At 40.5% G+C, this 17625-nt stretch overlaps 1 protein-coding gene across 1 annotated transcript; it reads right to left on the minus strand.

Moving 5' to 3' along the window:
- Nucleotides 1–5771: 5771 nt before the first annotated feature.
- On the minus strand, nt 5772–16853 carry Cabp5 (calcium binding protein 5). The gene is made up of 6 exons (XM_055607379.1): nt 16791–16853; nt 14588–14618; nt 13631–13774; nt 11756–11865; nt 9434–9581; nt 5772–6776 (listed from the first exon to the last, which is right to left on the minus strand). Exons 1-6 carry the CDS (start codon nt 16851–16853, stop codon nt 6751–6753), a joined length of 522 nt encoding a protein of 173 aa, XP_055463354.1. The 3' UTR covers nt 5772–6750.
- Nucleotides 16854–17625: the final 772 nt, after the last annotated feature.

Below are 17625 nucleotides of genomic sequence, written 5' to 3' on the forward strand. Positions count from 1 at the left end.
CAGTCTCCAAGTGACATCCCTAGTAAGGGGAGCAGGGACCCTTCTCTGGCATGAACTCAGTGGCAGGCTCTCTGATCACCTCCCTCTGGTGGGTGCAGCCTTGCCAGTCCACAGAGGAAGACAATGCAACCAGTCCTGATGAGACCTGATAGGCTAGGGTAAAATAGAAGGGGAGGAGGACCTCCCCTATCATTGGACTAGGGGAGGGGCATAGGGAGAAAAGAGGGAGGGAAGGTGGGATTTGAAGAAGATGAGGAAAGGGGCACACCTGATATACAAATTGAATAAACTGTAATAAATAATAATAAAGAAGAAAAATATTAAATCGTGGGGCTGGAGAGATGGCTTGGGGTTGAGAGTGCTGGCTGTTTTTTCAGAGGACCTGGGTTCAATTCTCAGCACCCCACATGGCAGCTAAGAGTTGTCTGTGGCTCAAGTTCCAGAGGATCTGACACCCTCACACAGACACATACAGGCAAAGCACCAATGCATATAAAAATTAAAAAGAAAAATATTAATCATATCTAGAATCTTAATTGCCCTAGATCTGCCCTCAAATTGCTTATTTTTATGATTCTACAACTTTATTCTTCAAATACACCATCACTCACTTCTAATGTTTATTTTAACATTTTATCCAAATCTACAGCTTTCTCCATCTCTGCTCTCAGCTTTGAATTACATCATTAACACATATTAACATACACATGGCCTTCACTATTTGTAACAAGAAACCAAATAGATGGACTAATAAAGTTAATAGTTTTACCCTGTGTAAACTTTTAAGTCTATTTCAAACCCTAAGTTATCTTAACTCCAACATCAGTCTATACTTCAGGGCAAAGTTTGTTGTTACTGTTTTGTTTTTGTTAATGTTATCCAAGCTCCTGAGATCCACAAAGTTGATCACAAATTATTCCAATTTATCTGAGTGTTGTTCTAGATTGCTTTCTATTGCTTCAATAAAGAACATGACCAAAAGCAACCAGGGAAGAAAAGGGTTTATTTCAGTTTACAATTACAACTACTATACTCCATCACTGAGAGAAGTCAGGCCAGAGACTCTACAAACCTGCAGGCAAGAACTAAAGCAGAGGCCATAGAGGAACACAAACCATGGCTTGCTCTCCATGCTTTTCTCAGCCTGCTTTTTTTATCTGTACAACCCAGGACCACCTACCTGCTCAGGAGTGTCACCACTTACATGAGATGAGCCCTCCTACATCAATAATTAATCAAAAAAATGCCTCCCAAAGACTTGCCTACAGGCCAATTGGATAGAAACATTTTCTAAAATGAGGCTACCTCTTCCCAGATGACTGTCAAGTTGACAAAAAACTAGCAAGCATGAAAGTTTAGATTATAGTCAGCAGAAGTCACTAAATAAATGAAAAGTCCCCACTAGCTCTGGATTCCTTGGGAACTTGGTGATTTGAATTTCATCATTTTCACTTATATATATTACAGAGAGAGAGATGATATTATGATATATGATATGATATGATATGATATGATATGATATGATATGAGATGATATGAGATGATATGAGATGATATGATATGCTTCAGCAGGTAAGAATGTTTGCTACCAAGGCTGACAACCTGAGTTCAATACCCCAGGATCTACATGATAAAAGGAGAGAACTGACTTTCACAAGTTTTCCTCTGACCTCTGCACACACGCAGAGGCACATATGTAGACACACATACAAACTGAAAATAAATAAATGAAAAATGGGGTTAAAAATAAACAAATTGCATCATTTGTAACAATGTGAATTTATGCTGATAAAACAAACCATCATTTATTAATTTAACTGGTCTTTGAGAAAGCTCTTGGAGTAAGGTAAAAAGCTATTTGTAAATTTCATATTCTCCAAAAAGACTTTTCTAGACTAGTAGAGTCCTGCTGATGAAGGCTACCTAGAGCAGAGGCATGTTAATATGGACAGTAAGTTGTACCAGAACTGAAAGCCTTAGTTCTCACTTCTAAGTAAGATAGAAATAATACACAAACAAGAATTTGCGTGGAAGCTGTAGTGTGTTGGTGATTTTCAGGGCAAGAAAGTGTGGTAAGCCTGTGTAGATGTAAAATGCCTTTTTTGGTTTTGTTTCTTAACTTCTCCCCTTTCTGTGAACATTTTCAGATAATGGAGTAAACTGGAGGCGTGCCCTGTTTCTTCCCCACTATCTGCCAAAACAAGGTAGTCACAGAATTCATACCATCCAGATACCATCCAAATATCATCTTACTCATTTTATATCTAATTATTTTTTTAATTCCCACAATGGTCTCCAGTCTGTGGCTAAAACCAAGAATATTTTAATGCCCAGCTTTCAAATTTCATTATAAACTTTAACTTTTTAGGGACACAGTAAAAAAACTCAAATTATGTTATTTATGAATTATAGTTGGACTTTAAACCACTGCATCCTTATTCATTAACTTCTCAGGGAGAAGTATACAGATGGAGACATCGCACTTAGGCTGGAACCTGCTTCATCATCATTTGCTCATCTTTCCAATTTAATCAGCATTAAATATTGCATTGTTATTCTAAGAACATGTTGGTAGCCAACTAACCTGGGCACAGGGGGTCTTGCAGAGACTAAAACACCAACCAAGGACCACGTATGGACTGGACCTAGGCACCCTACACATTTGTACACGATGGACAGCTTGATCTTCTTGTAGGTTCACTAGTAAGAGAAGCAGGAGTTGTCTCTGACAAAGATTCTCTTGCATGCTTTTCAATCACTTGCCTCTGGCAGGGCTGCCTTGCCATGCCACTGTGGTAGAGGATGTATTCAGTCCTGATACGACTTGATATGCTAGCATAGGGGAGGCGATTTCTGAGAGGGAGGGGTGGGGGATGATGGGGAAGAAAAGAGGGTGGCACTGGGAGGAGAGGAGGGAGGGGTTATGATTGAGATATAAAATAAATAAATAAATAAATAAATAAATAAATAAATAAATAAATAAATAAATAAATAGATAGATAGAACATGTGGGGCTGAATGTGGTGCACACCTTTAATCTCAGCACTTGAGCAGAGATAGAAGGATTTTTATGAGTTCTAGGCTAGCCTTGTCTACATAGCAAGTTCAAGTCCAACCAAAGTTACATAGTGAGATCCTTTCTCAAATATGTGTGTGTGAGAGAGACCAGTTGGAGTTAAAGGGGATGCTAGAGTTTAAAGCAGTGGGGTCTTGGACACTTAGGAAGGAAAATAGAGAGCCTTGTTGTTATTGGGCATGAGATTATTAATATGGCCAAATAAGACAAAGTGTAGGGTTTGGAGGAAAGCCAGTGTCACAGGCTGGCTGGCTTCCTAGGAAACCCTTTGGCTAGGCGACGTTTAGAAGGCCCTGCTACCATTGTTTTCTCTCTGTGCTAAATCTTTAATTCTTTCTTCTGGGGGCCCTCTTTTGAAAATGAAACTAATCCTCTGATGATTATGGATTTCTTTTTTTTTGGTTCATGAGACAAGAATCTCGAGCTTTGTGTGACCATGAATGTCTGACACCCTAATTCCTGAGTTAAGTCTATCTAAGACAAGAAAGCTTAACATACTGCTTCATCAAGTGGATTTTTTTGTGCCAGGAGCAAAGTATGGTATAACATCAAAGGCCTTAAGTCAACTCTGTTTGAACAAGAGACATGGTAAATACGGGGTTCTGTGTGTGTGTGTGTGTGTGTTTGTGTGTGTGTGTGTGTGTACGCATGTGTGTGTGTGTATGTTGTTTTGATTTAATTTTTAAATAATGTTGTTGAATATTAATATTTACTATTGATTTAGCTTTTAGTTAAGCAGTGGTTACTCCTAAACCAGCTGTATACCTAAATTACCACACAGACTAGGACTTACTTAGTTAACCTAGAGCACAATGCTGGACAATGATTAGTCCATCCTAAACCTCCAAGCTGCATAGTTTCCTACCATTCCGATTTTACACATTATACTTGCTTTTAGTCATATCTTAGGACAGGTTCATCTCTCCTCATTGTTCCAAGTTCTCTCCTGCCAAACTCTGCTCTCTGCCCTCCTACTCACTTCATTCTCCTACCTCAGGACCAGAATGCCCCACCCTATTCTCTCCATTGCTCAGCACTAGCTAGCTGTTTAATTGAAAATACAGAGAACAAATAGTGGCATGTTTACACAAACTTGAGACATTGTCCAGATTGAAACCAGATAGTGGGGTAGAGAAATCAGCATCTAAATGAACAAGGGTAAACTCTATACATTCCACAAGAACATTATACCAACAAATATATTTATTCTTTGATAGCTCAAACATCTTTTCAGTGTATATTGATCATATCCAACACTTTTTAATGACCTCACCCCATTATCTTCTCAATCATGTCCTCTTTTATTGTTTGTTATTAATAACTTTCAGTCTAATTAATGCTGCCCATCCATCAGTAGTTTTACCCAGCAATGGACACTGAATACTACAATACTGATCTGTTGGCAAGATGTACTCTGTGGTACAATCGTGGCATGACATTATAGGGGTAGCCAACTGCTTACTGTTAGACTATGAAGCCTGCACTGTAGGAGGGAATTCATTGCTGGCAGGCCTGGTCAAAAGCCCATGACTGGGGAAATCATAAGCTCTAGAAGGAAACCTATTGTTATTTCACAAAATGGACATGCTGCTAAACTGCATTCTAAATATTAGTAAATATAAATAGATTTTACTTTGGTCAGAGAAGCGTCTTTTTAATGTAGGTAGTGATTAATGCAGAGACTCACACCTGGCCAAAGTGATAAGTATAAATAACTGTGCTCAGCTGTGGATGAGCCATCTGTATCAATAGCCCACCATTCGAAGCTCAGGGAATATAATAGAAGAGAGGAATTGAAAAAATATAAAAGCTGGCTGGGCATGGTGGCACACACCTTTAATGCCAGCACTTGAGAGGCAGAGGCAGGTACATCTCTGTGAGTTTGCTACAAAGTGAGTCTAGGACAGATGGAGCTATACAAAGAAAAGAAAGCCTGCCTCAAAAAAAAAAGTAAGAGCTGGTGGATGGGAAAGAGAACTGTGAAATGCTGATTTCTGCATCAACTCATAGTAGCTATGTTTACCTGCATAAGATCAGCCAGTCATAACTGCAGCGCAGATGGAGGAGTGGGACTCCTTGAGGCCCCACCCCTATTTGAAGAGCCATTGGCTGGCTCAAAAAGGAGAATCATTCTGATAGGCTGATCATGCCCTATAATCATCTCCCTGTCTCACTTTATCTCCCTCAAGATTGTCATTCCCAAAAATGCCATGGCCATATCCTCAATCTTCCTTTTTTATGTCTATGGATGTTTTGTCTGCACATATGCATGTGAACTACATGCATGAAGTTCCCACAAAATCCAAGAAAGGGAGACAGATACCCTGGAACTAAAGTCACAGAAGGTTATAAGGCACCATGTGGGTGCTAAGAATCAAGATCCAACCTCTGGAAAAGTTACAGGTCAGTGGTCTGAACTGTAGAGGCATCTTTCCAGACTCATATTTCATGAGTCTTAAGGAGACTCCTTTAGAATTTCCCGAGTCTTAACAAGCTTTCCTCTGGGTTGAAATGTTTCAATTCAAAGAAAATTGCTACATAAATACTAAAAGAAAAAAAAAAAAAAAAAACACTAAAAGAAAATCAAGTTGTTGCTGGATAGTGACACAATATAAACAACCACAGACAAGAGGCAAAGAGGATAGGATATATTCTTTGACTTTTACTTTATTTCAGTCATATAAATTGAGGCTATTTGACCAGAGATCAAATGACAGTCTGTAGTTCTACCTAATGGACATCAAAGCAAGAGAAGCTTGGAGAAAGGCATGGCACAAATTTTTTTATCTTGAGGGTAAGGTGGCTGAAATCTCTAGATTCATGTTGGTATGTGAGGGATGGAATCCACAAACCACCTAAGGTAGAGACTTACCTGGAGTGGCCCAGGGCATATCAGTACAGGAGCTTCTGGAAATAGCATTGCAATTTCTAACCACCTGGCTAAACTAGGGATTTGGGGGATCCCCCCACCTCTTTCATTCTTGATATTTTTCAGGGGATTAAGTACCCCTAGGGATCAGCTTTCTTTAAACCTTGATAATCCAGATTTGATGTTTAGCTGAGTTCCCCCAGGTTATCTCACCCTAAGGGGACATGGGTGTTTACAGGGAAGCAATGGACTGAGCTTCTGGGAAAGTAAAAAACTCAACCTTGAACGCCTTCTTCCTGGGGCATTTCCAAACTGTTAGCAGGATTCCCATTATAACCCTGTGACTGGTAGGACATTCTCTTGCCAAGAGAAGGAAACTGAGTTGTTGGTAGAGTAGCCATGGAAAAGGTAGGCTGTGTGTGGAACTTTTCGAAAGATTTTCTTTTTTTTCTTTCAGACCATGAAAAAGTTTCCCACACCAACTTTTCTTAAGGGAGGCATGGAAGGAGAATCTGGTGGGAAACACAGAATTAGAGAAAGATGCCATCGCCTCTGGGATGTTTGAGTAGCACTGGATCCTAGTATAATTCATATTTATGTACATAGAGTCTTCTTTCTAAATTCAATTCTATGCATGTCTCTCTTCCCAAGAAACAAAGCAACTATTTGCAGTTGCACCCCAGTCCACACAGTGGCAAGTCCACTCCCATCCTCTATCCTTCAAGGGCTCGTGAGCATCCAGTCCTCTACAAGTGTTTGACCCATGTTCACAAGGCAGCATGTGTCTGGAGCTCTCATTACTTCTTCAACGAGACATCATCTTCACAAACTCTGAGGAAAAAAAAAAAAAAAACTCCTGTGAGGCTCTTCTTTGTAAAAGCAACTGGAGTTACTTTGGGGAGCTTTTCCTGTGTTTCAGGCAGTGACATTAATCTTTAGAAAATGACTTGAACTCTCTATGACAAAATGTTCATAAAACATACTCAGTGCTTATAAATAGAAATTATTGGAACTTTATTCCATATTTTCTTTTTCTTGTGTGTGTGTTATATGAATGTATGTACAGATACATGTGTACATGTGCATGCACATGTGGAGGGCAGTGAAAATGCCCAGTGCCCTTCTCTAATCTTCCTCATCTTATTCCCTTGAGAATGGGTCTCTCACTGAATCTGCGACTCATTAGTTGTTGTTTTTGTTGATGTTATTATTGTTGCAAGAGAGCAAAGAATTAAAAATTAGTGGGTATTGGTTTATAAGCCTGAACAAAGGCCAGCCAGGTAGAGACATGTCCAGACACCTGTGGAAAGGAACTAGCTTTACTGCATTCTTTCCCCACCCACTAGAGATACAGTTGCTAGGAAACCAGCCCAGATGGCCAGGCCAGAACCATGTATAGTCTTGGCACCTAAAGTAAACCAATCATTTCAAGAGTCAATTTCCCTTACCCAATCATGTAAATCCAAAGCATGTAAGTCCCTGCTTGTAGTTTTGCCCTTTAAAAACCTTGTTCCCCTAGACCAGGAGGATGGGGGGGGCATTCCTCTCCTGCTTCCACAGGAAGTTTGTGTCCTGTGTTCGAACATGTATATAATAAAGCCTCATGTGTTTGCAGCGAGTCAATTCCTGATGGTCTTTGGGGGTCTCACGAACTGGGCATAACAGTTGCTGTTGTTATTTTAATCATATTGGTGTTTTGCATGCATGTATGCCTGTGCTCCACATTCATGCAGTACCCAGTAAGAACAAAAGAGGGAACTGGATCTCCTCGAACTGCAGTTGTGAACTGCTACAGATGATAAGTTCTCTGGAAGAGCAGCCAACACTGAACTACTGAGCAATCTCTCCAGATTCTTTTACCAATTTTTTTTGTTAATCTGATGGCCAGAGAACTGCAGTGAACCTTTACTCTCTGTCCTTATCTACCACCAGTTACAAGCACAAGGCCATGCCTACACTTTTAATGTGGGTGCTAGACATACAAACTTAGGTCCTCATGCTTGAGCAGCAAATGCTCTTACCCACTGAGCTATATCTCTAGCCTTTGTTCTATTGCTCAATGCTTCTGGAAGTGCCATTTTACAGAAAAGAAATGGAAGCTAGTAAGGGAAACTGGCCTGTTCAAGATCAGGTGGACAGTGAATAGAATGCCCTGAAGGAATAGATTGCCCATGACTTTGTTTAGAACTTGCTAGGCCCACCATGTCTTGAAGTCATCCTATCTTTCCATTGCTTATATTTAGCCTAAAGCTCTGTCTGATAGATTTTCCCCACTTTCATTGATTCACATGTACCAACACATTTACTAAGCTTCTATTTGGTGACTTGTTAGGGCAGACATGGTTTTTAAAAGATGCTCCTTTCAATGGCTGTATAGCTGGATCAGTGTTTGCTGTAAAAGCAGTAGGAGTTCAGTTTGAATTCCTGGTACTGACATGAAAATCCCAGTGTACACCTGTAACTATAGTGTTTTGGGAGGTGGAAAAAAAGAATTGCTGGGGCTTATAAGTACCAACCTAGCTTCAGGATCACAGAGAACCCCTCAGTAGAATAGAGAGTGATAGAGAGGACAACCAAAACCTTCCTCTGAGCTCTGTGAGTGTGCATACACACACATATTATACATTGACCTCACACACAAAAACTATAGAGGGAAGGGTGGGAGAGAGATGCTCAGTTGTACTGCAACATGGAAACTAACACAAGAAACATTCCATGGAAAAGAGCAAAAACTCCTGTAAGGCTCACAGTCAGGCTTAATGTGCTCAGGCAAGGGAGAGGGGAGATTCTTGACAAAAGGTGATAGGCTTGTGTCCTCAGGAAATACATAAGTCGTATACAACAAGTAGACAGGACATGAGTAACAAAAAAAAAAAAAAGAGAGAGAGAGAGAGAGAGAAACTGAACGATGCAGAATAGGAAACACATTCCCCCCATAGCATAACAATTCACATCATGGTTGCAGAAGACAGGATTGGGTGGGCTGAAGAGGCATAGACTTGAAGAACAGACTACAAATTGTGGCCCCACCTGAAGGCATTAGCTAGATGTTGACTACTTTAAATCAAAGACTATCACAATTTAAACTTGACGTAGCCAACTTATGCCTCCCTCAGATATGATCCTGCAGTGTACTAGTTCATAATCATTATCAACTTGACACAACATAGGGTCACCTGGAAATAGGAAACCTCAACTAAAGAACTGCCACCATCAGATTGGCCTGTGGGCATATCTGTGGGGCATTGTTTAGTTGCTAATTGGTACAGGCACACCCAGTCCACTATGGGCAACACCATCCCCTGGGCAGGTGGTTCTGGGCTGCATGAGAAAGGTAGATGAGCAAAGGCCAGTGAGCAAGATGTTTTATTACAGCAACAGAAACAAAACTAGAACACACCTTCAAATGAAAACTTTGAAAAGAATACAGAGTGGGTGAGTTAGAGAACCACATGAGGAAGGGACAGGATTCTTGCCCAGTGTATTACCTTCAAAGTCAACCGTACCATCTCCATTGATGTCAGCTTCCTGCACTACCTCAGCAATCTCTCGGGGTGTGAGTTTCTCCCCTAGCAACCTCTGCATGGCCTGCTGCAGCTCTGCCAGTGTGATCTCCCCATCTCCATTGGCATCAAACTAAACAGAAGCAACACAGCTAGATCAGCTTCACTGGCAATGACAGCCTCAGAAAAGGTCAGGGTTCTAGTCACTCACTGGAAGTAGAGAACCAATCTAAGCAAGCATTTAAGACATGTCATCTACTGGAATGTTGGCTCATCAACAATGGGTCTTCTTCCTACCCTATGGGAGAGAGTTAACTCCTGACACTATTAATGATACTCTGCTATGCTTGCAGACAGAAGCCTAGCATAACTGTCTTCTGAGAGGCTTCATCCAGCACCTGATAGAAACACAGAGATCCACCGACAAACAATAGGCAGAGCTCAGGGAATTCTCTGGAAGAGCGGGAGGAAGATAGATAGAACCAGGGTTTAAGGGAACCACAAGAAGACCTACAGAGTAAACTAATCTGGGCCACAGAGACTGAACCAACAACCAAAGAGCATGCATGGGCTGGACCTAGGCCCACTACATACATGTAGAAGATGTGCAGCTTGGTCATTATGTAGGTCCCCTAACAATGGGAGTAGGGGCTGTCTCCGACTCTGTTGCCTGCCTTTGGATCCCTTACCCCTAGCTGGACTGCCTTGTCTGCCTCAGTGGGAGAGGATGCACTTAATCTTGCTGTGATTTGAGGTGCCAGGGTGGGTTGGGAGCCTCCCTTTCTCTGAGAAGAATAGAGGAGGAAATGGGGGAGGGACATAAGGGTAGAACTGGGAAGAGAGGAGGAAGGAGGCTGAAATCAGGCTTTAAAGTGAATAAACAAACAAACGGAAAAAACAATGGGACTTCTTTCAAATTTGCATTTACATTACTTTTAACATCTTTATTGGGGTGTAATTGATTCATAAAGTATACAACTGGATTAGTTTGGACATATGCATAGCCTCAAGGAATCATCATCCTAACTAGTGTGACAGATATAGCCGTCATAGCCAGGAGCTTCCTTGTTCTTCTTAGCTTTTGTTTGTTTTCTAAGTCTTTAAACAAATTATTACATTTATTTGTTTGTTTGTTTGTTTATGTTGGATATACAAGTATGGGCACATGCATTCCACGATGCACCTGTGTGAAGGTCAGAAAAAAATTTGCAGTACACACTATGTGAGTCCTGAGGATTGAACTTGGGTCATCAGGTTTGTCAGTAAGTGGATAACACTGAACTATCTTGATGGCACTATGCTTTTTATTATTATCATGTATCACTACATTTTATAAATTATTATAAGTATAATATTTTAAATATTTAATGTATTTTAATTTTTTCTGATTTTATTCAGCCATATAGAAAAATTTACTTGTGACATTTGTAAGAAGATAGATGATACTGAAAATCATTGTGTTAAACAAAATAAGCCAGATTCAGAAAGCCAAAAACCAGATGATGTTCTTTCTCATACATGGAACCTAGATATAAATTTGAGTATGTATTTTTGCATGTATAGGTCTAGAAAGCAGACAAGAAGAGTGAAAGAAGAGGTTTTAAAGAGTGGAAGAAGAGGTTTTAAGGGAGGAGGAAAGACAGAGAAGCGAGTAACAGAATATAAATAAAATGAAAACTAAGGAAGGACCAAAGCCTTGCACTCACTAAAGCAGTATTCTAGTGCCAAACCACACCTGAGCCCCTTGCTGGGGCATTCTAGCCAGGGGCATTATCACTGAGCCATGCCCCCAGCCCTTCACTGAGGGATTCTAGGCAAGTGCTCTGCCACTGAGTCATGCCCCTGTTTCTTGTTATGTCTAGCACTTGGTCTTGTCTCCCTTCCACAAACATCTTCCTGTCATATAAGCCTCTATGCTTGCAGCATCCTGTCCTAGAATGTACTTCACTAGAACAGCTCTGCCATTCTAAAAATATCAAACTCTTAGATTCTTCCTTCCTATTGCTGTAACCAAGATTAGAGGCCCTAACATTTATTCAGTATTCAATATCATGTGTAATCTATTAGCCTCAGTTTCTCATATGTATGATATGAATTAATGTGTGATTACTCCTAATATTGTATGTGAGGATCAAATCAGATGAACATATATTGCCAAATGTTTGGAACTTATGTGATCCTTCTTCTCAGTGTATCTAACTGCAACAAGTTGATTTTGGTGGACAGTATACTATATGTAGATTAATAAAACTAACCCCTTGAGGTCTCCCTTGCCCCTCTCTCAGCAATATGGAGTTATTAACTTACTTCCTTGAAGGCATCTCGCATTTCCTGGACACCAATCATCCCTGCTGTCTCTGCAAGCAATTTGGGGGTCATCAGTTCCACAAAGTCTTCAAAGTCTACACGGCCACCAACTAAGGAAGAAGCATGGTTGGGAAGCATGGTTGGCTCTGAGTTCCCATCCTCCTGCATGCTAAAGGGTTTTCTTTGAGTTTCTCCCTCTACTCAGCCAAGTTCTTATGTTGCTCTAATATGAACTTATTAAACAAAGGATATATGTATAACTGGGTGACCTTAAGAAAATCTGTTTAATTTTTATTCATTTTAAACTCTGTGTGTGTGTATTTGCATGTGCAGGTAAATGTAGCTCCGACAGAGACCAGAAGAAGGCATCAGATGGAGATGGCTTTGAGCTACTTAAAACAGGTGCTGGGATCCAAACTCAGATCCTTTGCAAAAGCAGTTGACACTCTTAACCACTGAGTCATCAGTCCAGACTCACTCAGCAAATTCCTTATTGGTTTGAGGCTTGTGCATTCCCCATCAATAGATCAACAGAAGATCAACAGATTTAAATATGGACCCATTTCTTTCAAATGATGACAGTCATCTCTTTGTATCAACGGAAGACTTGTGCCAGGACATCCATGACATGTCCATGCTCAAGTCCCTGTCATAAGTGGCATACTGTGTGTATACTCCACATATACTCTAGTCACCTCTAGATTATCCATTATCTGAGATACTCTGTGAATAACAGCTGTGCTGTATTGTTTAGTAAACAGAGAGAGACCAAAAGAACTTATGTGTTTAATGTAGATGCAATTCCTTTTCTAAATAAATTCTGTTGGCATTTGCTTGAACCTGAAGATATGGAACCAGCAGACAGGGGCCTAACTGATATTATGACATGAAATTCAATCTTGTTAACTCAGATCCATACTCAGGTGACAACCTAATTTTGGCTTCAATTACAGAATCAAATTATATTTTCATTTAATGACGTATCCCTGAGTAACGCTACTCAGAGACATTGTATCCAAGTTCAGATTTATGTTCAACATCCATCAAGCTCCACTACAGAGAACTCTGCTGATAAGAACTTACATTCAGTAAGGGTTCATAGCGAATATGACCTTTCCCACAGTGGCACCCCTTCATTTCTACCCCTTCGTTTCTACATTATGAATAAGTAAGCCATGATCATATCTTTGAAAGATGGGGAAACTGAAAATCACGAATATTCTAGAAATATTCCACTGTCCAAAATGACCACAATGAGTAAATAATAAAAGCAGGACTCATGGGCCAGGGAGATGGCTCAGGGGGTAAAAAGGACTTGTTGTGCAACATGATGAAATTGAGTTTAATCCCCAGGACCCACATGGTGAAAGGAAAAAGCCAACTCCCGAAAACTGTGCTCTGACTTCACATAGATGTTATTATATTCATATGTACCCCTCCTCCCTCATACAAAATAAATAAATGTAATTTAAATTTTTAAAGTGGGAAGCTGAAGAGCTCAGCTATTAAGATCACTGTCTGATCCTCCAGAAGACATAGGTTTTGTTCTCATGACTGTATGTAATCCCAGTTCCAAGGGATCTGACACCCTCTTCTGACCTCTGCAGGTGTCGGAAATATGCTTGATGCACAGACACACATGCAGGCAAAATATTCATACACATGATTTTTTAAAATCCTTAACATTTTTAATAATAAAAGGTGGAACAACCACTTCAAATGCAGCCTTTCTAAGCACAGTCTGGGCAGCCTTCTGGAAGACTGCTTTTTCCTGTTAACCACCTTCCTATTTAAAGTGTTACTCTCAATTTGATTACCTTTCCCATTCCCACCCTGACCCTAATTCTAGGCATGTCTCCCACACCCTGTCCTCACGGTTCATTCGGATTTGCTGGCCCAACTCAGTCAACTCCATCTCTGTAGGCATGTAACCCATCGTTCTCATGAGATTGCCCAAATCCTTGTAGGAGATAAACCCATCTCGGTCCTTGTCAAATTCAAGAAATGCTTCCCGGAGCTCTAAAAGTTAAGAGAAAAGAGCTTTAGAGCAACTTGTAAAAGTCACTGGGTAAGACTAGTATCCCTTGAAACTATCAATGAGACACAACTAGAGATTCTACAAAAAATACATTTAATGAACTAAATGATTCATTTTTAAATTTTTATTTATTTACTTTACATCCCTATGACAAACTCCTCCCTCCTCACCTCTCAGCCCCACCCTTCCTCCCTCTTTTTCCATTCCCCCTTCCCCTTCTCCTCAGAAAAGGGAAGCCCCTCCCAACCCACCCTGGCACATCAAGTCACATCAGGACTAAGTGCAAAATGATATATAAAATGTGCCGTTAAAAAAGATGCCCCTGAGAGCACTGAAGTCCTCAGACTCTTAAGTGGTTTTAAGGGATCTCAAAACCAACCAAAAAAAAAAAAAAAAAAAAAAAGCAACATTTTTTTAAAATTTATACATAGTTTTATTCCAAGTCTCCTATTAGAATCATACATGTAAATAGACTGTTACACATTCCACTAAACATTTTAAACTAACTGTGTTTGTCAGAGCCAAAAATCCAATAGTAACAGGAGTTAGTAACATTTTATATCACTCTAAAACTTGCATCATTTCTGAGTTTCTAGGAACCATGCAAATGAGACAGACACCTGTCAACACTTGGGGAACAGAGCCTAAAATGAACCAGCATGAACTGTGCAAATTACATTTGAGCAGGGAGAAAAGGGGAAAGGAATCTTCACATAAAGGAATTTACACAGAAATGCAGGAGGGGAAGGCAGCAATGGATGGCTACATGGAAAGGCATCTGAGCAAGGAATTACCATCAATCTCATCCTGTCCCAGTGGTCTCTCCTGGAAGGAGATTGAAAAGGTCAGAAATCCTATTCCCATTTCCCCAAATGAGCCCGTTGTTCCAACTCCCATCCCTAGCTATTCTCTGACCACCCTTTTCTCCCATCCCCATCTCATTTTCTGTCTCCTACCTTTGCATTTTAAACTCCACCTCTCTGTCCTAAACATCATGGAGTCATAACCTCTTCTCCTGAGGAAGAAAGCAAAATATGTCTCTTCTGCTGTGTTCAGATGCATGCCTGTGGCAAGCCCTTTCATTATACTTAAGCCTTAGAATCACATCAGTGTGGTTGGCTCAGATAGTCTCATCTTTCCCATGAGAAGCTGGGTAACAGAGAAATTAATGAAACTACCAAAATCACACAGCTCATAAATAGAATATAGCCCTTATTAATTAGTCCTATTTTTCTTTTATTTATTTGTTTATTTAATCATTTTGAAATGCAAGCACTTGCCAAGTACTTGTGGGGTGTCAAAAGACAATTTGAGGCAATTGGTCCTTTCTTTCAAACATCCTGATGATGGTGATTCATCAGACTTAGCAACAAGTGCCTTTACCTGCTTAAGCTATCTCACTGGCCATTACTTATTTATTTTATTATTTATTGATTGATACAGATCTCATGTAGCTCAGCCTAATAGCCAAGAATGACTTCTGATGCTCCTGCCTCCATCTCCCAGGTACTGGGATTAAACATATGTTCTACCATACCCAATTGGTATGTTGCTGGGAATTGAACCCAGGACCTCATATGGGCTAGATAAACTCTTCTAGCTAAGATACATACACAGCCACTTCATCCTTATAAAAATAAATTTTTTAACAAAAAAAAAATGGGTTTATATTGTGACATTGTCACACATCTATGTCATTGTCCTTTGCTGTCTTTGGCACCATCACCACATCTAGCACATGTTCTTCTCTTCCCAGTCCCCGTTTCTTCCGTGAAATAATACCCTCTTCTGCTTTTTTGACATACATGCACCTTTTAAGTCACTCAGATGTCAAACACAGGACTGGGAGTAGGATGTAGGACTCCTGATTACCATGCCAAATTCTTTCTGCTACATCCCACTGACTCTAGCCCATTCAACCTCATCCCCAGGATGAGCATCCCCTTATGTGAGACCAGTGTACAGGGAGATTCATAAAGAATATTCAGTGTCAGTCTCATATCTAAGAATTGCTGGTCATTGTTCCCTACTTATGGGTACACCTAAGGGTAAGCTTAGTTAGTAGGCATAGTGCCTGGGAATTTACTCCTTATCAACTTTATTCATGGAGACCTTCTCACTTCAGAGTCTCTTTATTTTCTTCCCATTCAATTTCTTATCTTTCCTCATCTCTCTTTCGTCTCCCTCCCCCTATCTTTCTTTCTTCTGTCTTCTCTTCTGTGCTCTGCCTTGCCTCTCCCTGGTAAGTGTTCTCTCTCTTCTCTTCCCTTCTATCTTCTATCTTTCCTCTGCTTCCCTCTTCTTTCTTTCCTTACTGTTTCTGGTGATTTTAAAGAACATGCTCCTAATAATCAAACACGACTGAATAAGTAAATAAATAAGTGAACAAATAAATAAATAAAATAGTGCCACTCACTTACTGTATATGCTTGAAGCAAAATACTCCATGACTTAATGGCCTCAGTTTACTCCCTCATAAAATAGGAATGAAATTATACTCAACCTCATATGCTGTCCTGAGGACTGAATACCATCAAGCATGTAAACCCTTTGCACAGGGCTAGGCACATAGCAAGACTTAATGAGCAGTAGCTATTGTTAATACCATCATCAGCACCATCCTAACCATCATCAAAAGCAGCAGCAGCACCATCACTATCTTGCTATCACTATCACCCACCGTCATCACCAACATCATCACCACCATCACCAGCAGCGTAGCAATCACCATTTCCATCATCACTATCATTAGTGTATGATTTCCCATATAAAACAATGTTACTAACAATAGTTCCATCCCACCTCCCTTTTCCATTTGTCTAACTCCACCATCCCCCTTTGCTCCTGATTCTTGTGACATACAGTGCTACCTCAGCTCAGTTCAGGCTCTCTACACCTGCTCCCCTTGTTGCTCAGCACTTGCATACTGCTTCCTTTTCCCCATGCTCTAGGTCCTCTTGCTCTTCCTGCCACCCTTCTACATCATCCCCACCTCACCCGCTGCTTCTCAGCAATGCCTTTTCTCAAGAAGATGCAGGCAGGGCCCATGGGAAACTGCATAAGGGAAGGTAGAGTTCACCAAACTCTGATGTCAAGATGGCCCCTCCTTCCTGCTCCCCTGCAGCAAGCAGCCCGGCTTCCTGATTGTTTCAATCCTCTGTCAACTCTTCCTGCCTCTCTTGGCCTCTCCCTCAGTCCCCTGTGACAGATCTGTGATAGCTCATGGAAAATCTCTACTAAGACGGTAGAGGGATCAGAGCTCTACCTACCTCCCCATCTGGCTAGAGTGAGATGGGCGGGGAGAGCCAGAGTGTGAGTTTGAAACTCTTTTATCCCCAGAATGGAATTGAATAGTACATTTTGAAATGAGGATTAGAGTGAAGCTTCTACTCATTTGCTGTTCCAACAAGCATTTTGAACCCTCATCTAAGCCTGACTTTAGTGAGTAAAAGATAGAAAGGATGGATATGGTCTTTTGTAAGCCATGTGCCTGAAGAAGTATTCAAGAACCCTTGATACCAAACGTAACAAGCTCTAGGGGGAACCTACACACTGTTGTTTTAGTAAATAGCTATGTTGCTGAACTGCCTTCTAAATATTTATGTTTACACCTATAGATTAATGCTGCTCTTGACCTTGACTATAAAAGCCTCTCTCTGCAGTAGGCAGCTGTTAATGCAGGGACAATAAATTGTCAAACTGCTAAGAATAAGTGTCTTTTGAGTTCTCAGTCCTAAATGGGACATTGCTCTCAACTCCCTCAAGGCTTAGGAAACATTAAGGAATAGTGATTGAAAGAATATAAGCACCAAAGGATGGAGAAAATGCTATG

The sequence above is a fragment of the Psammomys obesus genome, unplaced genomic scaffold, assembly GCF_907164565.1.
Source record: "Psammomys obesus unplaced genomic scaffold, mPsaObe1.curated_primary_1811, whole genome shotgun sequence".
Taxonomy (NCBI): Eukaryota; Metazoa; Chordata; class Mammalia; order Rodentia; family Muridae; genus Psammomys; species Psammomys obesus.